The sequence below is a fragment of the Barbatula barbatula genome (assembly GCF_947034865.1).
Source record: "Barbatula barbatula genome assembly, chromosome: 15".
NCBI lineage: Eukaryota > Metazoa > Chordata > Actinopteri > Cypriniformes > Nemacheilidae > Barbatula > Barbatula barbatula.
The window spans coordinates 1073702-1100019 of record NC_136778.1 but is presented as its reverse complement, the minus strand read 5'-3'; the positions used below and the strand labels follow the sequence as shown (position 1 = coordinate 1100019).

The window sequence follows — 26318 nt, the reverse complement described above, 5'->3', positions numbered from 1 at the left end:
GTTGTGTAGAGTAATTGAACCCAAAAGCAGAAATGATCTTCACAAAGACACTAAGCTTGAGTGGGTAATTCTCAAAGAGAGAACAGCGGCGAGTGATGTTTGTAGGCGTGTTTCCGGCCATTTTTGTTCCTGATTTTGCTGCATCCATTCACAAAAACAAAGTTTGATAAATAAAAAAAAGGTACACCAACCCTCTTCTCTCAACAGGTATTGTTCTAGCTTTTGTTGAAACTAGTAACTCCGTATTAGCACCTATTGCTCTTGTATGACGTATCGCTTATTGCTCCCTCAACTCTTTGTAAGTCACTTTGGATAAAAGCGTCTGCTATATGACTAAATGTATTCAGAAATGACAACATATCTTCATGGAACATGATCTTTACTTAGAATCCTAAGGATTTTTTGTCAAGTCTTGAACTTGAATTTAGATTTGAAACCCTCTTGTAGTCAATGGAACTGCAGTGACGTCTCTGTGATGAAGGGATTCCTCATTAAAGTGGAGCAGAACTGTAGCTCCGCCTCCCTGCTTTCATCGTGCTAATTGATAGGGAACAGCAGAAATTTCCATCAGTTAATCCTCTTAATGTTCGTGATGCTCACTGAGCTCTAGATCCGACCGTTGTGAGGACTGAGGAGTAGAGCGTTGTGATGTTCTATGTTATGTTTTGTGTTTGTGTGGTGTTGTGATGTTGTGTCAAATTCTTCTCTCATCACATCAGTAGGACTGTGCACGCATGGGGTAAATCCATAAAGTCATTTCTTCTGTTATGTTGTAGACTGTTCACAGATCTGTAACTGGTCAGACTCGACATATAAGAGTGTTGAAGTCACTAATCATTTTCCCTTTTTGAATATTGCATATACTCACACACACATTCGTTCCCTAGACAATGAACATTTCAGCAGTGAGCGGAGCTGTCAGAAGAACAAATGATGCTGCGCCGGTGAAGTGTTATACATTATGAGAACACAGTGCATTGTGGGTAAGGTGACACTGTCATTTTTCTGCCGGAGATAAAGATGTAGCGGGGTAGATATCACATTATATTCAATGCAAAACTAAATTCAACCCAAAAATGAACCCTATGATGTGTGTATCTCACAAAAATGATGCACGAATAATAAATATTGATCTGAGTATAAATGACTTTATTATCTGACCTGCAGAGGTCGTCTATATATCATCTGATGTGCGTGTAAAGTCTTTGCTGTAGATAATCTCTGCCAACCGCTCTCATGTTTTGAGCATTTGGTCAAGATTAGAAAAAGCTTCAGTTGAACAGCATCGGATGTGAGTTTGATACGAGGATCTGCGATGCATAGAGCTTGAAATGAAGTTTCCCGAGTGTTTATTCACAGATCCAACAACTGAATCCAATCAATCACGTTTAGCTGCTTCTTGTGAAGTTTGAGATTTATCCAGTGCTCTTGTTTCAATTAAATGACTGAAGTCAAATATTCGACATCTTGAAGTATAAAGTATAAAGCGGATGTTCCAGAGAAAACACAATCTCACCGTGGTCATATTGTCATGTTTTGATATGGTACAGGATGATTGCTATATTCATCATGAACTGGGATCTAATCAGTTCATCTCAAAATCCTTCATATAGTGCTTTTTACATTTTACATAATACACATCAGCAGTAGAGACAAAGAAAAAGAGTGTAGAAATAAGAAAAATAAACGTCCATCAGATAAACATTAGCACTTCTAACTTCTGAAATGAAGACTTTTATTTAATCTTGAAATCACTTAATATTTTTTTAAATAAATGTTCTGTGTAAAGTGATTTTTGACACGTAATATGACATATAAATTGTGTAATGGTTTTTGTCTATTTCTTAAAGGTTCAGTTCACCCAACTCTTTTTATCATTCACTCATCCTCATATCATTCCAAACCTGTATGAGTTTTTGGATATTTTGGAGAACCAAACAACACCAACTGAACCATTGACTTCCGTTGTACATTTTCGTCAGAATTATGAAATCTGGGTGAACTATCCAATTACATTTTTTGTGAGTAAAACTTTGCATTGAGGATAGAGAACAAAAGAAGCCTGTGATAACACACCGATGTCAGCCGGCTGAAAGGTTTGAAGTGCGGGATATTTTTCTGCCTACTTACTTTCACATCAAAAGTTTGCATATTAAAACGAGTAGGCAGTTTTGGATCAGCGTCTCCACTTAACAGCTTTAGACAGTTCTGTGTTATAAAACAAATCTAAGCACGGCAGAGATCAGACAAGAGACTCGTTCTTCTCTTCTGTGAACATGACACAGTGAACATGTGCCCATCTGAATTCACTTTCCTTATCCGCTGGACCGCATACGTTTAGTTTATCTGTATAACTAATATATCAATGATTATTGTGTTCATCGCAGGAGGTTACTGGTTATTTGCATGACATTTACACACAGCCAGACGACAGTCAAATGTTGAGGCCCTATAAACAAATGTGTGTCAAACCTCGAGCTCTTGAACAGACACCGCGACTTTGAATCTCTATATAATATGATTTACAACACTTGGTATGGTGATACAGTGGTATGTCACAGTCAAAAAAGTGCGATTATCATTTCATTGCAAAAAGCAGGTTTTGTTTGTTCTAGGAGAAGGAAAAAACAAATGTAGTATTAGAAAGTTTTTTTTACTGGAACGTGTCAATAATCCGTGTGAGGAAATCACTCCATGTATGCACTATAAATCATCTCAACACCAGTTGGATGAAAGTATGGTATAAAGGCTTAAACACAAAGCCACAGGTGTATCTAGTGGCATCATGTATTTTGTGTTCACGTTTTTGCACATAGCACTTTGGTAACACTTAACATTAAGGTTTCTTTTATGAAGCGTTTAAAAATGTGTTCATTAATGATTAATAACTCATTTACGAATGCGTTATAAAGCAGTTATAACTGCATGAACAAAAGGGGGATTCTAATGATATACCTGTCAAATAGTGAACAGGAATAAGAAAAACAACACATCACTCTACAGTGTCCATCTGACAGCCTATATTACAGACAACATCAAGATAATAATCAATCTGCTTTCGAGTCAAATAAATAATGAATAAATAAATTTATTAAGCATTTATAACATGTGAGTGAAACACGACTCACTATTTGGCAGGTATTTCGTTAGAATCCCTCTTTTTATTCATGCACTTATAACTGCTTCATAATGGATTTGTAAATGACTTATGTATCATTAATGAACACATTTATAAATGCTTTATTGATGTAAAGTGTACCAGCCTGTTGTAGCACAGGGGCAAACAGTTATAAAACTATAAAACGTCTGTAGTTTGAAGTGCAGGTCATCACATACAATGACAAAGAACTGATAAAGAACATTCATGTCACATACAGATAAATATATAAGTGCAATGGTTTTGGTTTCCTTTTGAATTTTTCTGTGTTCTATGTTTCTCATTCTTTAAGATATTTGTCCACATATAAATTCTGTAGTATAGGCCTACCGTACCTTAGTATTAACTGTAGTAAGGTTTCTAGGTTCATATGCGTTGGTTTTGTCTCATGTGGTCAGTGTCAGAGTCATGTCGAAACGAAAATATTGGAATAATATCTCTGTATATGATTTTTTAAGGAATGCATGTATCTGCACCTGCACGGGTCAAGTAAAATGTATATAAACACATGCACATTGCATACAGGAGTGAAGTAATAACACATGTACTCTGCTGGAGGTGCCAGATGCGTCGGTTTTGCGTCACGTGCCTGGACACCAACGAGCTGTGCAAAGTTGCCGATGGTCCTGAGGGGTGAAGCGGGAATGATCTTACAGTCAGAGGAAGCGATCGAAGGACATCACCTGAGACCCGCTGCCGTGTAACGAGAAATGTGTAACGCGTGCCGCTCTGGAGGATGCGCGCATGCATGCGGGGATTTAACGCTTTCTGCATTGTTGCAATGCGGCGGAGGAGACTCTGATGAGAGCAGATATCTGGGGCAGTAAACACTGGGACTGCTGGCGTATCGTGCTGCTTTAATCTGGATCCGCGCGTCCGATCTGTCCGTCTCCGGTTGCGCATTACATGCGAGAGTCCGAGCGCGCGTCTCATCTCCAGCGCGACTCCGTCTGTCTCCGTTCGTCCAGCCGAGCCCGGTACACCCGCCGACGAAGACCAGAACCAGCATCAGGACCAGACCATGACGGTCTCCAAGAAATCCGTCATTGCCAAGATGTTTAAAGTGCGCAAGAGGAGAGAGATGCTGCTGGCGCAGGTGTGTTTGGTCTGCAGTGTGCTGTTCGTGGCGTGGGGCATGTCAACCCTGCTCACGAGGACAGGTGAGTCCCATCACAACCCATATTATACACAAAGAAACTATTTAGTCAAACGGTTTAAATTTCTTTTTATTTTGGAAAAAAAGGCTCCAGGCTGAACAGAAATTGTTCTTTATTGAACCGAGCAGACTGAGTGCACGTCCAGCTGAACAGACAGCTGAGATTTGACTTTGCAGATGGTCTACAGACACATAGATCAGACATCATCTGTCACCAATCCATCATTAACAATTCATGTCATCAAAGATACAATGGCTTATATTAGAGGAATATTATCTGTATCTGACTCCCCAGTAGTCATCATCTTATACCTCAGCATCCCGAATCAACTTAGCATAGTGTTAAGAATTTGAAGAGACATTGACATGCATTCATGTCGCAGATGCTTTTAAAAAAAACGACTTATGGGTAATTTACATTTGATCAGTATGTTCACTCAGAATCAGAACCCATGGGCTTTAAACCCACAACCTTTGTGCTGCTAATGTGATGCTCTTCTAAGACCCCCCACTTGTGTTCTTGAGGGGCTTCTGTTTGCATTATAGATAAACGTATATAACCGTAACTACTTACAGAAGCTGTTTTTGAGACGTGTTGGGTTTGAGATTCTTCTAGTTTAAGCTCTTTCTAAGAAAGGGACGTTTTACACCGAAAGGTTTTGTTTACTGCCGTCTTTAACTCAAAACTATAAAGATAAGAAACATTATTTGTCCGAGAGAAATTACAAGTGAAATAGATTTCCTATCAAAATTTCTATCATTTACACTATTAAAACTGCTTCCACATTACAATAGACCATTAGATTTACTGTAAGCTGACATCCTCTTTACAAACATAAAATGGGAAGAAATAGTAATACATGCAGCAGCACGTCTGAAAACAGAAGTTCACTAGTTTGTTTATAATTGTGCATTTGTCACATTTGTGTTTTATGAGGAACATACAGCATCTCATAGAGGCTTCGTCCCAAAGTGTGCTGTCTACCTAGGCATCATTGGTTACGATATCCAGACTAGTTTTTGAGACAAAGCGTGTGTTTTTCTTGAAGGTGTCTCATGTGCCGCAGTGTTTTTTTAAATGTGGGGTCTGACTTTTACACGATTTGATCTTTTCATCTTTTCAGTTAAGCATTTGACCTTCATAAAGCGTGTTTAAATGCATATAAATAATGCACGAAGTGTAAACATTACACCACATTTCCATTTTTTTAATACAAAATATTATAAATTGTTGGTGTTTTTGCGGCTGTCATGTATTATTTTAGCACATGTTTTATCATACACTTAACTTATGCTAAGTGTCATGTACATTGTAATGGCTGTTGTTGGTTTCAGTGTGTAATTTATCAGGGCTCATTGTTCTAAATAAAGAAGAAATGTTTGTATTCACAATCATTAATTGACATTTATCAATCCTGTTATCTAATCCCTCCATTCCCTTTGATAGGACGCCCATTCTCTCCAGCTCTTGATCAGTTTGCATTTAATAAAACCAAGCCCCGCTCTATGCCTTACTGAAATCTTGTTTAATGTTAAAACATCAGATTTTTAAGATGTTTAATGTGGACTTAAGACAGTGTATGGGTTGTTGAAAAGCATTGTAAACATGCATGAATCAAACAGAGGCCAAAAACATTCATTTACAATACAGAACAAAAGGCTCACAGTAGAAGTTATACATCACTTACAACATAAAGGCAAGAAAAAATCTGTTATCTCACAGCAGGGGCTTTCACCGGCTAAAATGTTGCCCGTCTGCTCATAACAATAACAAAATGTGTGAGACTCATAATGAGATTATAGAGACACTCCAGCTAAATCTTTGCGAGCCTTCATCACTCATTTAAATAAAATTATTTGAGATGTTGACGTATAAAGAATGATATGTCATATATATTGAGGGAGGAAAAAACTCTTTCTCAGATTTGGATTGTTCACTGTCAGAAAAAAGATTGAAATTGTTCCTTTTTTGTCGCTGGGAGGTTCCCCTAAAGATTCCTCTTACAACGCATTAAATGTTGGACCTTTTTGGGTACATTTGACCGCTTTTCCACCATCGTGTCGTATCTTTCTCGTTGCTTAATCATCTCACTCCGTGCCGATCCAGGCCAGGCAGAACGTAAATGGTGTCAGATTCCACCGCAATGCTGATAACGGAAATCTTTAGAATGTAAACACAAATGCATCACACGCTGCCTTTGTTATACAAGAGATTGAGCTATAATGTCTCTGCACGCATTCTATTAGCACGATTCACAGCCGGAAACAGTTTGTAATAGTGCCGTTTCGAACCAGACTCGCATGGAAATATAACTGTGACCGTGGTAACACTTTACATCAAGGTACCCTTTATGAAGCATTTATAAATGTGTTTATTAATGCTTAATAAGTCATTTACAAATGCATTATAAAGCAGTTATAACTGCATGAATAAAAAGGGGATTCTAAAGAAATACCTGCCAAATAGTGAGCAGGAATAACCTACAGTGTCCATCTGATATAATAACATCAATATAATAATATAACAATCTGCTTTAGAGTCAAATGAACGATGAATAAATACATTTATTAAGCATTTATAACATGTGAGCTAAACAGGGCCCACTATTTGGCAGGTATTTCTTTAGAATCCCTCTTTTTATTCATGCATCTCAGCGACCAGTAAGATTCATCTGCACTTTAAGACTTTATAGAAGCAAAGGTGTTATACTATACTACTATATTCATTTCATATGTTTGCAACACGGTTCATTTTTAACTGTAACTGTTTTTGTTTTAGGTCACGGCATGATTGTCGAGGAACCGATGGAGTCACGTGACCACTGGGGGCGACGGCTGATGTCATCAGCTTCTGATAATGACACGGTAGAGAAAAACTGCACCGCACCAGGTGAGACGATTTAGAGAGCGTCCCAAACCTGAGCGAAGTTCCTTTAAAAGCAGCATACTGAGGTGTGATATTAAGACACGTCCAACATCTCTTCCCAATCTCAGGATGGAGACATTTGTGAGATTTTTACCTCTTTTTCTTAGGAGAAATTTCAGAGACGCGATCTCTATTTAATCTCATTGATGTCTAGAAGAATTAATTGAGATGGTGGTCAGGTCTCTTGTTGTTTTTTTTTGTTGTTGTTTATCAGACAGAAAAGCCTCAGCGAGTGCTTTAGAGCTCTGGAGAGATTTGAAGTACTCAACTATGTGTCAGGCTGTCCGGCGAGATTTAAGCGAAGGTTTGATGTGACTGTGCTGTTCACTTGAGAGAATTTTAATCAGCTTTGGTGGGTGTGCGTTTAGCTGACACCCGCTTTCCCTGCGCTCGCTGTCCTGGACCTACGCTTGTTACCCTCCCTGCACTTCTTCTCATTAATTGTCTTCAACCCAAATTAAAAATCTAATTTCATCCAGGGATTTAAAAGAGAGAAGGTGTTGAAGTTTGCATGGATTTATGAACGTGGGAGTCCTTATGAAATGACATTTGAAGTGATTTTATGTGTTTGGCATTTCAGAATTAACTTTCTTTCATAAGCATCATTCATTATACACGGTGCCGATCCTGCGGGGCCCTAGTCATTGTTAAATGACTGTTTTAATTTAACAATTAATTTAATTTATGTTTAAAATTAAATTCACATTTTGATTCACGTGTAAATAATTATCTACCCAAAGTAACGCGTGGCTCTGGAACCATTCAGGATTTTACTAATCAAGTGAGTGATTAACAAAAATAAAACATAATAAATATAATTGACTCAAGAAAGCTTAGTATATGAAAACATGTGATGACACAAAAATATTATTATCATATTATTAAAAAACATATTATCATGGGCAAACTAAATACAGTGGATTGGAGTGGTGACACCCACATGAACACTGTATGGCTTGTTAAATAAATCCTGATCTTGTAAATCTGTACTTGCATAATTTGGCAAACTAAATAAGACTTTGAAAATAGTGCAACACATGCCTTCTCGTTCTTTTGCTTTGCGTTCTTGACGTTTGTTCCGCTCCAGATGGGTCGCTCCATTTTATAGCCATGGTCATATATGTAAACATGCATCATCACATCACGTACATGTCGTCACCTGCCACGCACTACACGATATCCGACACAAAGTATGTCAAAGAAATTCAATAAATGAAGCATTAAAAAGCACATTTACAAATGATTCCTGTAAAATTGAACCGAAAGTTATAAAAAGAGAGTATAGTGTTTTTGATTTGGTACTTTAGGGGCCCCTGGTGGTGCTGAGGCCCTACACAACGTGCATATATATATATATATAGAGGATCGACTCCTATTATACTGTACATGCAGATTCATTATGTATTTCAGAAAGCGCAGAAACCCAAAACGCATTTGCTATATTAGACATTCAGATTTTGCAGCATGCAATGCCGGTACTTGAACATCTAGTTGTATTGCTTTTTTTGAATGTTCAGATTCTTTTTATGTAAGCAAATGTAAGTAAACAGTGTCCTTTGAGTCACTTCTCAGCTTTAGGTTTGTGTTTTTTATCTCTCACATCATCTTCTGTCATGAATGTTTCAGCGGGAGTTGAATGTGCCAGTTGATAAGATTACACGCTGTAAATCTGGTAATCTCACGAGATTAAACCACATCTTCCTTCCTTCGCTTCAACATGCTCTGCCTCTTGTTTCTACATTTGGTTTTTCTCTTGTCTCTCTTTATACCACCCTGTTCATACGTCGACAACACCGCTTTAAAGTCACTGTGAAAATTTTTTGCGATGTCTATTATAAATGATTTATCAACGCAGGTCAGTATGTTTAATCAGAAACCTTCACTCAAACACACATCTTGTTTCTATATGATTTATGTCTCGTTTTGAAGGCGGGACTATATTGACTGTCCAATGCGAGGCTTTCAACGGTCCAATCAGTTCCTGAAGGATGACATCACATCCCGCCCTACATTTTCCTTTTTCCCAAAGCCATATCATTCAGATATGTCACGTGTGTGTGTAGTATGTGATGTTTTGTGTTTGGGTTGCTAGTCAGTGTCTGATAATCTGGCGTCATCAATCTGTGCTCAGTGTTTGTGTCCTTTACCCCCACTGATCAGACGACCCGTCACTGCGCTAAAAATAAAACATTCAGTCATCACTTTCAGATTTTGAGAGGGGTTGAGCAAATACCTTACAGATAAACTTTGACAACACCGAATGCAATAATTTAAAGTTCAGTAGTGTTTTCATTTCCTAAAACACAGCAAATTTGGACATCCCAGGTTTCTCAAGGACAGCGATGTTTTGTTATGAGACGCCCAGGCAGGCCCGGATTAAGAATTCAGGGACCCCTGGCCACAAGTGTCTTGTAGTTATAATACAAAAGTCATTTGTCCATTAAACTTAATTTGTCTAACAAGCCCCTCGCGACTCAAGTTCTTAAGTGTGTTTAATGTGTTAAACGGCATTAACGGATATTATAGGTATACTTCTTTAGCCTATATGTTATGAGTCTGTGTAAGTAAACATTTTGCAAATATATGTAAAATCACTCTGGATTTTCTAATAACGAAGGCAAAAAATCGGTAAAGTAAGGCAGTTAAACATTATGTCAATATAAAATTAATTATTGGCGAAGAAACACCAAATACATGTAAAAAACTCTTTACCTTTTGAGATTAAAGACAACAGTGATGGTATTCTAATTTAGCCTATAGATTATATTTGCAACAATAAAGCCGTTCTCATTTACAAACAGTATTTTCAGTTTCTATTGTCAGTTCTGACTTAATATATTCTTTCACACAGCCTCTGTCTGGGTAACCATGTGCATATTTACAGACAAAATCCGAAACCTTTGCATATTCTGATGCGAAAGCGTTTTGTGTGACGTTATAAGAAGCATCCGCGTTCTGTGTTTTTCATATGAAATGATTGTATTGTGTGTTCAGATGTAGCTCTGTTCCGTGAGCTTCTTGATTTGATAAAAAGCTGCTGAGCAGATGTCTGTCATGATCTCTCTTACACAACAAGCGAACGCATCTGAAAGATTACAGGATTACTCTTGAATCGTATTATATTGTAACATGAAGACACGCATTCATTCAGTCAAATGAGCAAAACACGGTTGTGCAAAAATATGTCTGATCGATTAATAAATGAATATCACACCCCTGCTCGACTTGGGTGTGCTTTTCTGTCCAATGACATCTTTTGAGATTCATAAAAGCAGTAGGGATATCTGGATGTTCATGCTGAACAGATGACTTGTGATGACAACGAACTGCAGAAATGTGTCAAGCGATGAGGCAGAACATTGTGGTCGAATGCATCTGTAAAACGCCGGATGACTGCGTCTCCACACTGAGCTATTGTGACCACTCGATTGTGTTAATGTTGTTATGAGCACTGCTGAGTCTCGTCTCTTGAGACAATACGACGTGACCATTCTTCTCATCACGCGCCTGAATCTCACGGCATGCTGTTGGGAAACAGAAACATGTTTGGAGAAAGTTGTGGTGGGAGATACAGAACACCAGCTGAAGAGTTGTGTTTTCCTACCCTTGGGAAAATGTACCATAGTTTTACTATAGTAAAAGTTTAGTAACCTGTTTCGGTGGAATGATTACCAATTGTATATCAATAGTTTTACTACAGTTTACTACTACTACAGTGGCTTAACCATATGAATGGTATCTTTTTAAGATGTTTTAATGCTATAACAGACTAAGGTTTGTCGTTGGTTTGCTACAGCCACCAAAAGTCTGAGTACTGTGACTTTGAGATACGTGGAGATTCTCCGGCGAGTGAATTTAACCGTCCTGCTCATATTTGGCATTTCTCTTCTTTCATCCTTTTCACAGCCGAAGTACATCAGAAGGCACACTTACAGACAGACGGATGATTTAACGTTCATTTATGTTCTTGTGTTTTGAGCAGACGCTAAAAACCGATGTTTCGCCATTCAGATGTCCTAGTCCAGACACGCACCAGGAGTGTAACAACGGTCTTCACCTGTCCAGGAGTTTAATCTGTAGGCTTTTATTTTTAGATCAGACTAAGAGGACGGTGTTGACTCATGGCAAGGGCAGACGCTCTTGTGTCCTCTGGCTTTTTTGTCTTGTCCTGCTGTTCAGGGTTTGTGTGGGGCGGTCATGTAGACGATGAGCAATGCTTTGAAGGGAACACAACCGTATAACCGATATTTTTTTGCTTTATGCACTCAAAAACACAATATATAATCAAATATGCAATATATAATAAGACACAAATGTTTAATAGAAGAAGAAGAAATTCTGTCGGCTGAGCATTCCAGCACACGGCCATTTTTGAAACCGAACAACATCTTTGCTCCACAGTTTTAATCAAACAAACTCAGCCGTGGAGGATCAATAACTTATTCATGAATGTTAGTGATGCAGAAACACGAGACAGATTTCACGCTCGCAGATTCTGAATTAAAACTTTCAGTTCTCTTTTTTTACTTGAACCTATTCATCTCTCTCTCTCTCTCTCTCTCTCTCTCTCTCTCTCTCTCTCTCCCTCTCTCTCAAGCTTCTGTGGGCCTTGAATCTGTCATCTGGTTTTGCAGCATTTGTGAATAAGTTATTGATTTGTTAGATAAAAAGCTGCAGACCGGAGACGGTGTCTTGAACTCGACTGTGTTGTATAAAATTGCACATGAAAAATTCATTTAATAAAGAGACTGAAATCTGACTGGACAAGACGTGTTTAAAGACGATGTATCTGTGAGAACACGTTGATTTTAATGTCCACAGTTAAATCAATAAATTGTTACATGCCGTAAAAACGTGAATAATAATCATTTATTTAATCGTTCAATACTTTATTGAACATGATATGTTATTATTCAGGTCTGTTATGGAGGACGAAGAGTGCCTCTAAAAAATACAATTATTAATTTAAACATAAATGTGAGGATTACTTTTCGAATTAATATTTATAATTTAAGTACAAATTTTATTTTTAAACGGACAAATGTAAAACTGTTTGTTGAATTCATATTTTAAAACCAAAATTAAAAAAAGGACATAAAAAGATTGATATTTATAATATATTAATTCCTCATTTAATTTTGGCCCTTCATTCTTTCTAGCCTAATTAACTTTAGGTAAACATTTGACTTGAAAACAAAGTAAAGTTACTTGCATCTACATGTGGCTTATTGCTTTTATTAAATGATGGCATGAGATCAATAATTAAAGTAACCAATAAATAACAGCTATTAGAGCTAATAACATTTATTATTAATATCAATTTTAGTACCAGTTCTTTCTGCTTGCTGTCATGACACACGAAGCTGGACACTCAAATGCGGGATAACAGATCTTTAGACCGAGACAGAGACAGAGACAGAGACAGAGACAGAGACAGAGACAGAGACCGAGACCGAGACCGAGACCGAGACCGAGACAGAGACAGAGACCGAGACCGAGACCGAGACCGAGACCGAGACCGAGACCGAGACCGAGACCGAGACAGAGACAGAGACAGAGACAGAGACAGAGACAGAGACAGAGACCGAGACCGAGACCGAGACCGAGACCGAGACCGAGACCGAGACCGAGACCGAGACCGAGACCGAGACAGAGACAGAGACAGAGACAGAGACAGAGACAGAGACAGAGACCGAGACCGAGACCAAGACGTGGCAGTCAGAGCAGGCAAAAAACGGTCTGACACAAGACAAGAGAACAAGAGGGATCAAATAGAAAAACCTAATAAACGGGAAGTGGCTGCAGGTGAGAGGAAAATGGGCAACTGGCCGGGGAATAATGTACAGGTGTAAGAGTGATGTGGTGATGAGAAACCGGTGAGAGGGAAAGCCTAACTGGGAGACACGAGGGCGGGCCGAATTACGCAGACACCAAACGCATGGCAAGCTGTCAAAACAATGAGCCATGCGCTCAACAAGACAAACACACACACGTTAGTCCACAAGCCCCAACGGGACCAGGATCACGACAGCTCGCTCCATGTTTACATTCATATAGAACTCAAGTAACGTTATCACAGATGTTTGTATGTTTCAATGCTGATTTGATAAAGTGTAAAAAACAATGAAACTGATCAGCTAATGCAGAACAAATGAAGCTGTTTGCTGCTTATGTCATCATTTCTCAAGCTGTAACGCTCAAAGTTTGCATGTTGTGAAATTATGAATGAGGATGTTCTGGTAGATCATAAAATCAAAAAGTTCAGGTCCTGTGTGTGTGTCTTTGTTGTATTAGGTCTGTTAAAGGGATCATTTACTCAAATATCTAAACTCCGTCATCATTTATTTAATGTCATGTGCGACTCGTTCTACAGTGGAAGACAAAAGAAGATATTTTGAGAAATGTCTAAGTGGTTTGTGTTCATTCAAGTTGATGGGGTTCAGTGCTGTTTGGTTACCAACACAATTTTAAAATATGTTGAATGTTTTACAGCCATCCATGAATTTCCAGATGACATGTTTACCAACGATGAACGAAAGAGCGGCGCCGTACTGCTACATATTACCGCGGTAAGTCTCTCTCTCTCTTTCACAGACGTACATTGGAAGTTTAGCCTGTGGAAATGTGAACATTTTACAGTAGAAGTGCAAAAGAGACTGCTGACAGTAATGCTTTAATACCGTGTGTGTGTGCCGCTGGCCAGCCTTGTGGGTTAATCCACTGGTAATATGAGCAGATTGAAGTCGCTTTGATTGACGCGTCTCTCTCTCTCTCTCTCTCTCTCTCTCTCTCTCTCTCTCTCGCTGTGAGCAACACAGCTCAAATATGCATGCTTATGTAATGCAGTTTTCTGCTCCTCTGGTGTTTATCATGCATTATGTGTTCACCCAAACAATCTGTTAGTCTTGTGTTGTCCCCATAAGGCAGAAATTCATCATCATAATTTCTGCATCGGAAATACAAAACTGTAATTTATCCGTGACTGTCAAGAGAAGTCTTTTTTTCATGAAGAGAGTGTATTCTATATTATTGAATAAGTAGTAAAACACAAATCTTGTGCTGAATGCTGGTAATGCAGTTTTAGTGAGCTTTTCCCCATTTTGCATTGCAGCTTTACAGAACATTCATTTCTTCAATATAGAGACACAGGGGAAAAGATATTAGAAAAAACTGGAAAGTTGTAATATACATGGTTTATTGCAAATGTTTTATAAGCACTGCATACATTTTTCATTATTATTATTATTTTTGTTTCAATGTAGTTTTTTTTTATATTTTGAATAAGCTTTCTTTTGAAATTGGTACTTTTTAAGTAATTTCTAATCATTTGTATATGCTTTTATCATATTATTTATTTATTATTAATATATCTATATTGGTTGAATTATTTTTTGAAGTTTCCCTGTGGCTTGGAGCAAGGTGGCCAAGGTCATATGTTCGAGGACACAAATATACTTAGATACAAATATATAATACAACGCAATTAAAGTCGCTTTGGATAAATGTGTCTGCCCAATTTAAAATGTAAACCAAAATGTTTTATTTTTTCATTTAGTTTTATTGTATTATTTTCTATTCTACGTTTTTTAAGTTGTATTATTTATTTTTTTGTTTTGTAACCGCATGTCGAATGTTGGTTAATGTTGGATTTTATTTATTTATTAAGTTGAACTGTTGTGACACCCTATAAAAACAAACATAATGTCAGGGGTCTCACAATGAGAAACAATTCATGCGGCTGGATTTGAGATGCTCTGACCTCAGATCTTCTGCTGTCATGTTTCAGGCTCTCTACATGTTCTTGGCTTTGGCAATTGTGTGTGACGATTATTTTGTGATGTCTCTTGAGAAGATCTGCGAGGTAGGATTCTTCAAATTAGATTTTTTTGTACAACAAGTGAATTTCGCAGAGTAAAACTGCAGTGCAATTTAAGTCTCAGACGATGCTCAGTTCCTCCTCTGACCCACTTTGAGAATCTCATGAAGCTCCGTGCCGCGGTGGTTTTGTTGAAATCAAACGTGTGCTGTTATGGTTGTTCTGCAGAAGTTGAATCTGAGTGAAGATGTGGCTGGTGCAACGTTCATGGCGGCTGGAAGTTCTGCTCCCGAACTCTTTGCTTCTGTAATAGGTGACGTCATAACCACACACTCCTCCTTAAGAGATATTTTCAGCTGTTTCTTAAGTTCAGCATCACTTTTTAAACTGAAACACATTATATCTTAACAACTACATCACAATGTACCAAAAACACACTTAGAAGACAATAGCAAAGGCATAGAAGCTCACTGGCAACCAGACAAAACCCCACACTGTAAAAAAAACAGTAAAAAATATTTTTCTACAGTAATATACAGTAAAATTATATTTTTAAATTAGCTGTCTTTTTCTGTATTTTATCCATATTTAACTGAGATTTTCGGAGATTTTTTTGCCAGAAATAAAAGGTAAAATTACAGTTTTTACTGTGTTTCTTGTAAATTTGCTGTCTTTTGATCATATTTCAAGATACATGAAAAAAATCTGTGAAAAAACATGAAAACGTGAAAAATATGTAAAAATAACAGAAAGATTCTGTAAAATCACCATTCGGAGAAGACGTGACCTTTACATGTGCAAAAAAACATCACGTCACACTTCCTGTGGTTTAGGAATATGTTCATGCGAATCCCAAGTAAATGACCGTGTGAAACACATGTGATAATGTCAAATGTAGGGAATGTGCACATGCTCATTTTGTTCAGGGAAAACATAACAAACTGGTTTTGTGTTTTTTGTCCTTTTCTTCAGGTGTTTTCATCACTCACGGGGATGTTGGTGTCGGGACCATCGTGGGTTCTGCTGTCTTCAATATTCTCTGTATTATAGGAGTCTGTGGCATCTTTGCTGGACACGTATGTGAATTTTTGTGTGTTTGAAAAACATGTAAAACCTGCAGTTTTGAAATACTTTCCTTAAAAAAAAAAAAACACGCAACATCCGGTGAAATACGTGTGATTTCACATGTGATCCCGTGTTTTTTTTTTTAAAGGAAAGTATTTCAAAACTGCAGGTTTTGACCCCGTGGGTTTCATGTGGCTTTGAGCGTTGTGATTGGCCAATGTTTGTTTCTGCAGTGATGTCAGTAGTTTGTCTTCATGTCTGTAGGTGGTCTTACTGACCCGGTGGGCTGTTTTTCGTGATTCGTTCTTCTACATATTGTCTGTAGTCGCTCTGATCGTGGTGAGTCTCACATGAAACATGTATGAATGGAAGAACGTTGTGGGTTTACAAGTGAAAGTTTATCTCGAAACAAATCATCTGTTCCCTTTCAGTCGGTCTCTCGACGTTGTGAGTGACTGACTGGGGTTTGATCTTGAGAACCTATCAACTCCGAGATAATTAAAAAACACGCCAATGGGCTTGGCGAATGGCACGCGCACGACAGTCTCCGCCCCGTACATACGGGTATAAAAGGAAGATGGCTGCGGTCATTCACTTATCCTTTGTTCTTCGGAACAGGGGCGATTTTAGGGTCAGAGCTTTAGGGGTGCTGAGCACCCAATGAGCCCCACTGCCACCACCCACCCTCTTTTCACACAAAAACAAAACATTTGTCTATTGAAAAATAACTTAATCATTTCAACATTGATTCAACTCCAAAATCCAGATTCTTGTAAAAGACCATTTTTTTTAGAATAACAACATTTCAACAAGTTTTAGGGGTGCTGAGCTGCTTTTTAGGGGTGCTGAAGCACCCCTAAAAAGGGGCTAGCTACGCCCATGCCTCGGAACCTGTCTAACACATGATGTTCGACTTCTATCGTCTTCGAGAGACCTTTTCCTGCTGGATCTACGACGCAGTGCAGCGGATTTCCCCTAGGCGTTTCGGCAGAGGAGCTGCAGACCTAAAAGAGCAAATTTCTGACGGCTGTTTTCACAGCCTCCGCTGTTTCCTTGGTTGTGACAGACTCACTCATCCCTCGGTCAGACGGTCATGAGACTCATATCCCAGCACGCTCACCTGACTCGTCCCCGATGGGCGGCGGTAGACCGTCCCATAGCAGGCAGACTTTAAAGGGGGGGTGATGATGAGTTTTCTGTCATTGCATCGGATAGCTACCTTCTGGCATCAGATGCGGAAGATCTCTCTGAGCTCCTGCCTCCGGGCGGTTGAACTCAAGATGAGACTGACGCTGAGATGTTGGCGATGCTTACCCGGGCAGCCGCAGGCCTTGGGTTGCAGGGCGTTAAAACACGCCCTCCCTGAGACGCTCACGGCTGCACTTGTGGTTTTGGTGACTGTGCCATCTGTTTCCAGTGGTGCATGAGGAGCTTACTAGTCTTGGACATTGCGGGATAGTGGGCTCTGTAGCTGTGACTTCCCTGGAGGGCGGGGTCGACTTCCCCCGGGTGGAGCAGGCGGTCGCGGGGCACGGGGCACAAAGTTGATAGGTTCTCAAGATCAAACCCCAGTCAGTCACTCACAACGTCTCGTTCCCTCCATCAGGGAACGGAGGTTACAGTCGTAACCGGGACATTTACAGTAATGCATTACAGTAACAGAAGTTTAAGATGATTGAGGCTTATCTGTTTTAAATCCAGAACATCTCCTGAAATACATTTGAGATTGTTCTACTTTTAATGGCACACACTTTAGAAATACATCAGAAAGTTGAGCGTCTCTGTGTTCATTACCTTTTGTTTTCATCTTTGTAATATCAGTTCATCCACGATGGGAAGATTGTTTGGTGAGTGTTTTATTCTCTTCTCTTCTGAGTTCATCTCTGTGTTTCTGGTTTTGGTTCATGGAAACGTCTCTTCCGCATGTGTGTTATAGGTGGGAGAGTTTAATTCTGGTGGTCATGTACGCTGTGTATATTCTCATCATGAAGTGAGTGTTACACGCAGTAAAGGTTTCTAGAATGATCTGTTTACATTGTCCTGTAAAGATAAACAGGGTCAATCTGCTTTAGAATTTGCCATAAATGGGTCGTCTTGTTTAATTAATCGAATGCAATATTTCTTTTTCTTGTATTTTCTCTGTTAGATTCAATGCAAGCATGCAGAAATTCTTCACAAAGCACTGCGACAAAAACGTTGCTAATGGAAACGCGGCGAGCGGCAGTGAACTTGAAGATGGTAATGAGAGTTTCGACGATCCGTCTGTACCGCTGTTGTGTGAAGGTAAAGCTAAACAGACAGGCTTTCATTTTCATATTATTTAGATTTCTATAATTATTTTGACATCTTGTGTACAAATATGGATTTTTCTAGACCTCCCAGAAAACATATCTGTTTTATGAATTTGTACGATGTCAATCATACAACAAAGTGTGAAATTTAAAATACTTTTTTGTTTTTTAAATTTTTGTTTACTCATTTTCGATAAATCAGACCAATAATGACACTTTAATAAAAAACTAAAACATATAATCTTGTAATATTACTTATTAAATAAAAGCATTGACTTTCTTTAAAATAATACTAAATATTTTATTAAAGACCTATAAAGTTTTACAGTACATGTTTAAGAAAATGTTTTGAACTTTTATCAATATAAAATCTTTTATTTGCCCGGTGACCATAGGTCGTGTTAGATCTCATATAAAACATTTCTATGAGCCTGGCACATCAACATAAGATTTTTTCATGATGTTGTTGTTGTGAATATCAGGTCTGGTTTGGTATGTTTTGTTCATGATGTGATGCTGTATTAAAGCAGTAGTCTGGTCTCTGGGAGTCCAGCTCTTCTCGGCACATCTGCACTGTTTCCTCTTCCTGCTTCTGAGGTGACATCACTTCCTGCCCTCGTTCATTTCTCTCTCACTCATTTATCATCTCTGCCTCTCTTTCTATATTTAACTCGGCCTGTCTGCTTAGTCTTACAGAACCTTCTCCAGCTTAAACTCTCGGTCTGATATTCTCAGAGAATGTTGTGTCTTTTGAAAATCACAAAATGATGTCATTCTGCGTATGTTTTTTGGGGCTCATTATGTTCTGTTTGTTAAGTCAAGTCCAGTAAAGCGTTCAGTCGGGGTTCTGTTATCATGGTCGATGAGATCATCAACGCCAGTCCAACAAATTACCGTTTCCCTGAAGCGGGTCTACGTATCATGGTCACCAACCACTTTGGACCCAAGACTCGTCTCCGCATGGCCAGCCGTCTCATTATAACAGAGGTGTGTGATAGACACTGAACATACAGATAACATGGAATTAAATAGTTTACATTCGTTCACAGCACTCATCTGCTTAAAACCAGAGCGAAACCTTTTTTGGGGACATCCTGTTAATCAAAAAATACAGATCAAGTCTTTTTAAATGGTGAAAATCTCTTAGAGTAAGGGTTACGGTAAGTGTTTCTAACTAGTTGAGTCTATGAAATGCCCATTTAGATCAAACTGTTTGGTAACGCTTTACAACAAGATGCTTTAAGTTAACATTAGTAGATGCATTAGCCTACAGCTTAAAAATAAACTATTGAGAAAATATAAACAACGCAGGGTGTATGTCTGTCAACCCATAACCTAAACACGAGCCTTTAGTTGAACTGTTGGTGTTTGTGTGTGTGTTTCACAGCGTCAGAGATTGGTCCAGGCCGCCAATGGTGTTGAGACAGCTGTGGTGGACGGTAAACCTGAAATTGAAAATGGAAATGTACCGGAGGACAAAGGCACTGAAGATAAAGAGAGTGAGCTCAACTCACCGTTCAGACTACCAGGTGAAGAACACACCAAGACGAGACAGTGCTGGACAGTCAATGTGTCAGAATGAATCTTTCCGAACAGCTTTACCGAATCAAACATACTGTATATCACTTCAAATTTTATTATAAAAAGCTGCTCCTTTGGTGGCAACAAGTAAAAGTGTGATCTCTGACATCAAGCTGAATTGCAAGGTTGTCTGTATGTTTTTGTTGTGTGTACAGTAATGAAATATTCCTTTAGATTGTGTGTTTGTATTTCAGGCGGCTGTATGAACACAATTAAATGGCTGATCTCTTGGCCATTATTGTTGATCTTGTACTTCACCATCCCAAACTGTGCCAAACCTCGCTGGGAGAACTACTTCATGCTGTCTTTTATCCTCTCCACCGTCTGGATCGCCATCTTCTCATACCTGATGGTTTGGATGGTACTACATCTCTCTCTCTCTCTCTCTCTCCCTCAGTCTCTCGTTCTCTTCATGAAGTTCACCACCCACACTGTCTCCTAGGTGACAATCATCGGATACACGCTTGGCATTCCTGATGTTATCATGGGCATCACATTTCTGGCAGCAGGCACGAGCGTACCAGATTGTATCGCCAGTCTGATTGTCGCTCGGCAAGGTAGATGACGCCATGAGATCAATAAATTACTGTTTATTAAAAATACAAAAATATATAACCCTGATTCACAACAGTACACTTATAGTAAGGATTTATATGTCGAGCTGTCCAAGGATTTTGCTGAAATGTCAGTTTATATTTCATTGACATCTGGTAGTTTAGATTTTTGCTTCTTAAAGACTTTGGTTTCATGCTTGTCATTCTTAATTTTGGTTGCATTTGCAATTATTTCTTTACAAATAAACCTCTTGTTTCCCATCATCAGTAAGGCGCTTAATCTCTGTGTGTATTTTCAAGTCAAACGTCTCTCTGCATCATTTCGGCAGAAATGTGGACAGCAGACGTGAGTGGATGTTATATCTGATCTGAATGGATCTTCTCTGTCTGCAGGTTTGGGGGATATGGCTGTATCTAACACTATCGGCAGTAACGTGTTTGATATTCTGGTGGGTCTCGGTGTTCCCTGGGCTATACAGACCATGGCCGTCAGTTATGGATCAGTTGTAAGCACACAACCGCTCTGAACTTTCTGAATCTTATTCTGTTTAAACAGAGATCAGGCTCCACAAGCATTCTCTGAAACACAAGGGTTATTTATAGTATAAAGTTGGATTGATGATGCGGTTTTGTGTTTCTGTGCAGGTGATGATAAACAGTCGAGGGCTGGTTTACTCTGTTGTGCTTCTGCTGGGGTCTGTAGCTCTCACCGTGAGTGATGCGGTCTGTTCTCAACCCACAGACTATTTTCTCATATTGTGAGAGGGATTTAACATGCCTAAATATTTCATAAACACAAATGAGTCCGGCAATCTGTTACCAGCAACATAAATGTACAAATCAACGATCATATGATCCCAAAAATCAATTTCAAATAAACAAATAAATCCATTAACAGAATTCTGCCAACACATTTGTGACGCATAAAAATCAAATGATAATAAATTAAGTGTTGAAAATACAATGTTAATGTAACGATTGAAAAAATAGAAATGAATAACAATGTTAACTGCACATGAATAATTATATTATTTAATAATAATAATAATAATAATTATTATTATTATTATTAATAGTACCTACTACTACTAGCAATAGTAATAATAATAAAAATACAAATAATCATAATTGTCATTAATATTATAAATAAATACCATGAATACATATTACTAATATTACTAATAATAAATGTTATTAATATTATTAATACATATTATTAATACATATTACTACTAGTACTACTACTAATAATAAATGTTCTTAATAATTATTATTTATACCTACTACTACTACTACTACTACTGCTTATGATAATAATAATGTTAGTGGTTTTTAATTATTAATAATATATATTAACATAATTATATAATGTATTCATGTATTAATAATGATATCACTGTTAAGTATAATATTGATAATTCACATTTTTGATGTTATTATGAAGTTAATTAACTTCACTTGACATTGAATACTGCTTTCAATGTGTATATTTGTGTGCTTTTTTATGAAATATGATTTAGTAAAGAAATGATTGAACTGTTTTCTATATATTTATGTATATATGCTTTGCTGTTGGCCTTTTTCGTTTATAAGCCAGACAGATGAATTGTTCTCTTGTAGTGTTTTGTGACTTTGTGAAACTTGCGTGTGTTTACCTGCAGATTCTCGGCATTCATTTGAACGGATGGAAGTTGGACTTTAAGTTGGGTGTTTATGTGCTGGTGCTGTATGCCATCTTCCTCTGCTTCTCCATCATGATCGAATACAACGTCTTCACTTTCGTCAACTTACCCATGTGTCAAGAAGTCTAGAATCTCTCCTGTCATCCATTTCCCAGTATGCACCATCAGTCTCCTCTAAGGATGATGATGTGGTGACCATCTTGCCCTCTGATCTCAGTTTGGTCTTCGTTCATTCACTCCTGAAGCTTCATCACCTCAGACTGGATGAATGTGAGTTTTTATAGCGCCCGATTAAGGCTTCTCGCGTCGTCTCTTGCTGTATGGAAACTCGCATTTGACTTTGGACGAACGGACGGATCGGATCTTCCAGTGAGGAACATTTTTCGGACCACTGGCCCTAGACCGCAGGAAAACAAAGCTCTCTGACTCTTACACGGCACTTTTACTTTTTTTGTAAACGTTGTTAGATGAACTCTTTGTTTAGACGACTTTTCAGATTTTTTCAGCACAGCACTTTTTGGTCGACAAGAAAATGAAGCAATTACCGTTTTGCACGTGTCCTTTTATTATTATCCAAACTTCATGGTGATATAACCTTTTATTCTGTATATTGATCAGGTGCTGACACAGAGCTCGGTTAGATTTGTTTGGGTTGCTCCACCCACAGTGAAATCCCATTGGCATAACCTGAAGCACCAAATCTAAAATCTAATATGTACCACTGTGTTTGCATCACGTCACACATTACTTTGCGTCGCATGGTGCCTGGTTACTACATAGGGTAATGAATACAGAATATCGTAGAATTTATTGACTTATAGTCATATTTTTGTATATAAAATAGAACGTTCTAGAGTTTCACAGCACAAATTGTTTCGTCATATTAAGAGACTTTTATTATGAACTTGCCTACTAAGAGATTTGATCATTTAGCAGTGAGCATGTAAGATAAGGATTCGGGTAGTATTGGACTGATCTTGTCAAAGCAGGTTGATATCAGGGATGCTCGTGACACCGGATGTGGCGAGTGCACACATTTCAATGCGCATTTACGGTCACTTCAAGTCTAGAGGCAAAATGTATAAATGAGCACTTTAATGCGAGCCAACAGTCCTGTATTTAATTTCAGAGAGCTTCCTTCGGTTCATGTGCATTCGTGTCAGGGAATCCTCCTCCTCTTCCTTACCTGAAGACTCTGTGAGCACCGCCGCGAGAGCACAACCTGAATCTGCAGTGCATTATGGGATGTTGCACCGAGATGATCTCCCGACGACCGTCTCCATGGCAACCACGGCCCTTGCCCGGTTTCCACCCGGCAGCTACTGAACCAAAACTCTGAGGGAAAATTCCCCCGTCGTCCGGGAAGCCAGAGACCCTTGTTCGGTTTTGGGCAGCCACGTATGCTTTCATTCTTCTTTATGCAATATGAAGTCAGAGTTCAAGAATTCAAGCTATTTTGATTTCTCTTTTTTAAGACTAACAAACACATTTTGGTCCTCTGGTCTGTTCATACGCACACACCTCATGTGTGAGCATCTCCGTCAAAACAAAACCAAGCATAAAAGAATCTTCTCGAGTGCCATTTTCTAAAAAAAAGATAAAACATGTCCAGGTCAAACCACAAAGACAATTGATCAAAAGAATGTGATGCATTTATTGATGACAGATTCTTAAGACATTCTTTGTCGATGGTGATTTTTCTTAAAGTTTTAATGTACTGCAATCATTTATTGACTTTTATTTTCCATAAATAAGTTAATTACAAAAACAAATCGACGATGTACAGTATAAATACACATATGTATATATTTTGCTTGATGGAAAATAGTGCTTAATTTTCTCAATGCAAAATGTTGTTTATAGGGTGAAAAAAAGACCTGAATGTGTTGAGTCCAAAAACACACATGCACATGTTGATAATGCAAACCGTATAGCTGGTGCAACTTATTTGTTCTTGAAAAAAGATATTTGTATATAAATGTTTAACATTCATTTGCCTGCAAATGTTTTTCCATCAGTTGAACTGGGGGGTTATTTTGAGTTGTTGTCGATGATCTTACACAATGAATAGTGGTCACATGTGTTTATAATGTTACTTTTTTGCTTATAATTCAAATTGTAATTGTTGTGTTTACATATTGTGGATTGTATGAGAACATTAAGTGCACATGCATTTAATACATGTATGATAAACACAGAAAGTCTGTGTATCTGTGTGGAATGAAAGTGACCCCATGCACTGTGAGCTCAATGTGATGTGGGATTCATGTCAATAATAAACTGTATGATAATCAAAGTATATATCGATGTAAAGTTAGTTACTATGAAGAAAAATACAAATGTAAAACTCATATGAATGTAATGTCAAGCTATAATGGTCTTATCAAACCAATGCATTTTACTGTAAAGCAATAACATACTTTATGTAGAAAATATAAAAGTCAAAAGAATTCCTGTGCATTTGTCATATGAAACTTTGAGGACGGAATGTTTAAAATAACTCTCAAATAAACGATGCCATTTATACCCGTTTCATAGTTTTTGTGGCTTGTGCTGTGTTTTTAAGGCCAAAATTGCTTCCATACTTTGTAGTGAGCGAAAATGAGTCATGAAAAGTATGCCTGAAACCTCAGTATGCTAAAAACAGTAGAATTACCCGGATGGTCGACTACATCAGCCGAGATTTGTGAGTGTGGATCGGATGGACACTTATCTATCCCATGATGCCGCGGGAGCTGAGCAATGTTCAAATTACAAAAGTAAATAAAATAAATATAGCGGAAAACTTTAAGGTAGACGTCAGTTTTATTATTTATATATATTTAAAAGTCCATTTCTCGTGACTAAATGATGTTTTTTATCAACGCTTGTTGTTAATACATCATAGGTCAAAGAGCATACGGGTCACATGACCTTAAAACATGGCAGACGCAGTATGTCCGAAATTGATTCACTCATATTAGAACGTACTGTTTTAACACCCGATAAATAGGTACTAATTCAAATTCAGTATGTACTACGTATGCGATTTCAATCTCAAAAACATGAGTGTACAAGTGAAGCACACTTCGCCGTTCCCATAATGCATTGCGAGGCTCAGCGATTTCCGAAAAGGTTTTTGTTGTTAACTTATTTGACAGGCCATAACAAATGGCATACTTTTTGAAGTTTGTGTGGCACGAGTAATAGACGGATTAGAAAGAATTGACTCTGGATTCAGTTTGAATGATTTACAGTTCACTCACGTGACAGTTTACTCACCTTAATTGTTACATGGGGCGTTTTGTACTGAAGACAGAAGACTGTAAGAGTGGGATGAAGTGAAATATTACAAAACACACAATCCAGTGAAAGAAAACACGAAACCCATCTGTCGTCAGTCATAAAGATTTGAAGCTCGACAACTGCGCTCATGTGCAGTATATCTTTTTACACATAAAGACATTATCCAATCCATTGATTATCAAACACGTACTGCCATCGGACGAATGAACATGAAAGCACATGTGTTATTGATACTAGTGTCTCATGTATTCAAGAAACGTTAAAGGGCCTCTGCAGTCAGAATGTTTGTTTTAAGAGTTAACCAGTGAGTCGACCAGCAGGTGGCGCTCCAGTTCAACGTTTGATTGTTATGCTTTTGAAAGCGTGAACCAAACATGTTGTTAGGCCACAAAAATGCATTAATTGTCCATAAGGCATTACGAAATTGGTACAATAAGATGCTGGTAAAACACCTTTTGTGATGAACTGCACCTGTAGTCACTTTTTCTCTGGGCTCCTGACACAAAAGTGCTCACGGTTCGATGTTAAAGTTCTTTTAATCCACCAGAACTGATATTCTGTAGCCTACTGTTCCTTGAAATGTGTATAATTTCTTGTTGTTTTCCTCTGAAACAATCTGTCTTGTGAAGTCCGATATAAATACAAGCGTCTTGACCTTGCTAGGACAAATAAACAAATAAAAGTCTTATTTTCGTCACACAGTGCAGTGAAATAAAGTATTTTGCATCAGTATCACAGTACAGAGTGTGAATAAATAATGAATGCCTTGGGTTGAAAATCTGTGGATTTGTTACTCGTCTGACAA

The 26318-nt window shown here is 38.1% G+C and overlaps 1 protein-coding gene across 2 annotated transcripts; it reads left to right on the top strand.

Annotated features, from left to right (window-relative positions):
- The first annotated feature begins 3737 nt into the window (after positions 1–3737).
- On the top strand, positions 3738–24758 carry slc24a4b (solute carrier family 24 member 4b). 2 transcript variants are annotated; one of them, XM_079475650.1, is made up of 17 exons: positions 3738–4317; positions 7093–7203; positions 13732–13808; positions 15026–15100; positions 15284–15368; positions 16028–16131; positions 16385–16459; positions 17942–17967; positions 18057–18110; positions 18267–18358; positions 19229–19398; positions 19799–19940; positions 20187–20353; positions 20435–20549; positions 20940–21052; positions 21192–21257; positions 22208–24758. In XM_079475650.1, the coding sequence occupies exons 1-17, from the start codon at positions 4179–4181 to the stop codon at positions 22355–22357; spliced, it is 1761 nt and encodes a 586-aa protein (XP_079331776.1). In that variant the 5' UTR covers positions 3738–4178; the 3' UTR covers positions 22358–24758. The 2 variants fall into 2 exon arrangements, with proteins under 2 accessions (XP_079331776.1, XP_079331777.1); XM_079475651.1 differs by lacking the exon at positions 16385–16459 and having other exon boundaries at positions 3753–4317.
- Positions 24759–26318: the final 1560 nt, after the last annotated feature.